This window comes from Eutrema salsugineum, unplaced genomic scaffold (genome assembly GCF_000478725.1).
Source record: "Eutrema salsugineum unplaced genomic scaffold, Eutsalg1_0 scaffold_1, whole genome shotgun sequence".
NCBI lineage: Eukaryota > Viridiplantae > Streptophyta > Magnoliopsida > Brassicales > Brassicaceae > Eutrema > Eutrema salsugineum.
The window spans coordinates 16,909,498-16,912,242 of NW_006256909.1; the positions used below are offsets into that span (position 1 = coordinate 16,909,498).

Here is a 2,745-nt window from a genome sequence, read left to right on the forward strand (position 1 = left end):
TCTAAGGGGGTGTTATTCAATCAGGTTTTCTAATAGAATTTAAATCCAACCATAATCTATTATTATTCAACTAATGATTCTAAATAATATTTAAAAATCCAATGTTATTGGATCTCTTCATTGTAAATCATGTTTAGGAGATTTTAAAGTTAGTGTTATTCAATGAAGATTTCAAATCTTTCACAAAAATCTAGTATTATTCAAAACTAAAGGACTTTTAAAATCTTTGTATATTAAGTCATTTCAAATCAATTCCAGTTAAGTTTTATGAGTAAATTATTAGAATCAAAATCTAATGTATATTGCAGAGATTTCAAAATCTAAACAAATGAATTCATAGAACTGATATCAAATTTTAAATCTAGAAGATTATAAAACCTAGAAAATTCATTTTAAATTCAGAATAACACCTAAGTAAATAATTAAACATAGTAGTTGAGGCTCGCTTACACATGATTCAGCCACTGTCATCTCTGATTATATGCTGCGAGTAAAATGGTTATATATATTGTAAAAACAAAAACGGAACCAAACTCTAAAGAGAACACAAACGGCCACAGAGATAATATAATAATAATCACAACCCACAAAAACTGTACATCTAAAACATTATGAAAATGCAAAAAACCATTCAAAACAATACTAAGAGCATCATTAATTCTCACTAAAACACTAAAAATCCAAATCAAACAGGAGTGGTAGTAACACCAGAAGGTGAAGGAGATCGAGGCTCAACTTTCCTAAGCTGAATTGCTTTGTGAGACTCATCATCGTCAAAGTACATATAAGCAAAACCACCGTGCCTGGTCATATCCATACCGGCCATCTCATCCTCTGCGGATATCCGCAACAGTTTCATTTTCTTGAGGATAAAGAAAAGCGTTCCCATTGTGGCACTCACCCAACCTGTGATAACAAGTATTTGAATCATCTGAGCTCCAAGCAGTTTTCCTCCACCGCCCATGAACAAACCATGAGGCCTTCCGGGCTTCGCGCCGTAAATCTGATTCAAATACTTTTCTTTAGCGAAAAGCCCTGTGAATATTAGCCCCCACGCTCCGCACCCTCCGTGTAGCTGCGCTGCCTCAAGCGGGTCGTCGTATCTGAGCTTCTCTGCAAGCTTGTTGCACCCGAGGAGGACGAGGGCCGCCACAAAGCCGCATATGATCGCAGCCCACGGCTCAACGACTGAGCAGCCCCCTGTTATAGCTGCAAATCCTCCGAGTAGGCCGTTGCATACGTCCGTTACGTTCCAGTGTCCCGAGAGCAGACGTTTCCCAAAGAGGGTTGTGAGCGCAGCCGTGCAACCAGCAAGCGTCGTAGTGACGGCCGTCCGTCCAACCGCGCTCCACTGGCCGTTTATCGAGCCTGATTCGTACGCCACAAGTATCTTGTTGAATGAACCAGGGTTGAATCCATACCATCCAAACCAGAGGAGGAATGTTCCCAGGACAACAAGTGACGCCGAGTGGCCTCTTAAAGCGATGGCTCGGCCACCGTTATTATCGAACCGACCTAGTCTTGGACCTTCGATTAACGCACCCCAGAGACCAGCGATGCCTCCGACCATATGAACGACACCTGAGCCAGCGAAATCGATTGCTCCAGTGCTGAAAAGCAAATCACCATCAGTTCGGAATGGGCTGGCCCAACCGTCAGGTGACCAGAACCAGTGAGAGACAACCGGGTAGACAAATCCGGTTAAGAAAGATGAATAGATCAGATAAGCAACAAACTGAGTCCGTTCAGCGATCGAGCCACTGGTGATTCCGGCGGCGGCTATAGCGAAGGCCCATTGGTAGAGGAAAAATGAGTAATCATTGGTCACCGTGGGGAAATCTTTGAGACCGAAGTTTTGTTTACCGATGAAACCGTTCGACGGAGATCCAAAGGCAAAAGCGTAACCGAATAGATAGTAGAAGAGACCTCCAGCTGCAGCGTCAAGAACGTTTGTGAGCATGATGTTCATCGTGTTCTTGGCTCGAACGGAGCCAGCGCAGAGCATAGCGAAGCCGAGTTGCATCGAGAAGACGAGGTAAGCGGAGAAGAGAAGGTATGTGTTGTCTACAGCGAAAGCGACGTCTGTGAATTTGTTGTTCACGGTGCCAAGTTGGCCGCAGATGTAGTCAGCCGCCGCCGTGGCATTAGGGCCTAACAAGACGGCCAGATCGGAAGCGGAACAAGATAATGCTCCCGACATATTTGAGAGAATGGTGAGAGAGATTGGAAAAAGGAGAGAGGCAGAGGACGAAAGTGTTTTTCTAAAAAGAAAGTGTTTTTCTTCTCTGTTTATATAAAAACTGATGTTGAAGCTTTTAGGGGCCTAGGGTTGACTTTTCAAATTACAGCTTGACGAGTTTTTTTTATAATGCAAATTGCAAAGTCTTTCAGTTTTGTTTGCTAGTGTACATGTGAAATTGTGAATAAAAATAAATAAATAAAATGGAATTAAAAATTTTCATCTACTATATCGGTGTAGATAAGATCTGTGTGTTCGGGAAAAAATATTGTATCACATCCAAATAAATCACATGGAATTATCTCCGTACTTAAAATCTGTATTGTTGGGATTTTATCATTTTATTTGTTTTGAGATTGAAATTTCTTGTTGTCTTTGCTCAAAAGAGATGGAATTTTTTGTCAATAAAAAGTTCTTTCTTTTTTTTTTGCAACATAAAAAGTTGTGCTGAGTCATTGTGTATCATTTTAATTTAATCGGATGTCAAAGTGACAAAAGATTGAGTT

At 41.0% G+C, this 2,745-nt stretch overlaps 1 protein-coding gene across 1 annotated transcript; it reads right to left on the minus strand.

Annotated features, from left to right (window-relative positions):
- Positions 1-456: 456 nt before the first annotated feature.
- LOC18030391 (ammonium transporter 1 member 1) lies at positions 457-2,257 on the minus strand. Its single transcript, XM_006414832.2, has one exon. It carries the CDS (start codon positions 2,198-2,200, stop codon positions 686-688), a length of 1,515 nt encoding a protein of 504 aa, XP_006414895.1. The 5' UTR covers positions 2,201-2,257; the 3' UTR covers positions 457-685.
- Positions 2,258-2,745: the final 488 nt, after the last annotated feature.

What these genes read in the sequence shown, in the direction of transcription:
- LOC18030391 (XM_006414832.2), bottom strand. Translation starts at nt 2,200, where the DNA reads ATGTCGGGAGCATTATCTTGTTCCGCTTCCGATCTGGCCGTCTTGTTA.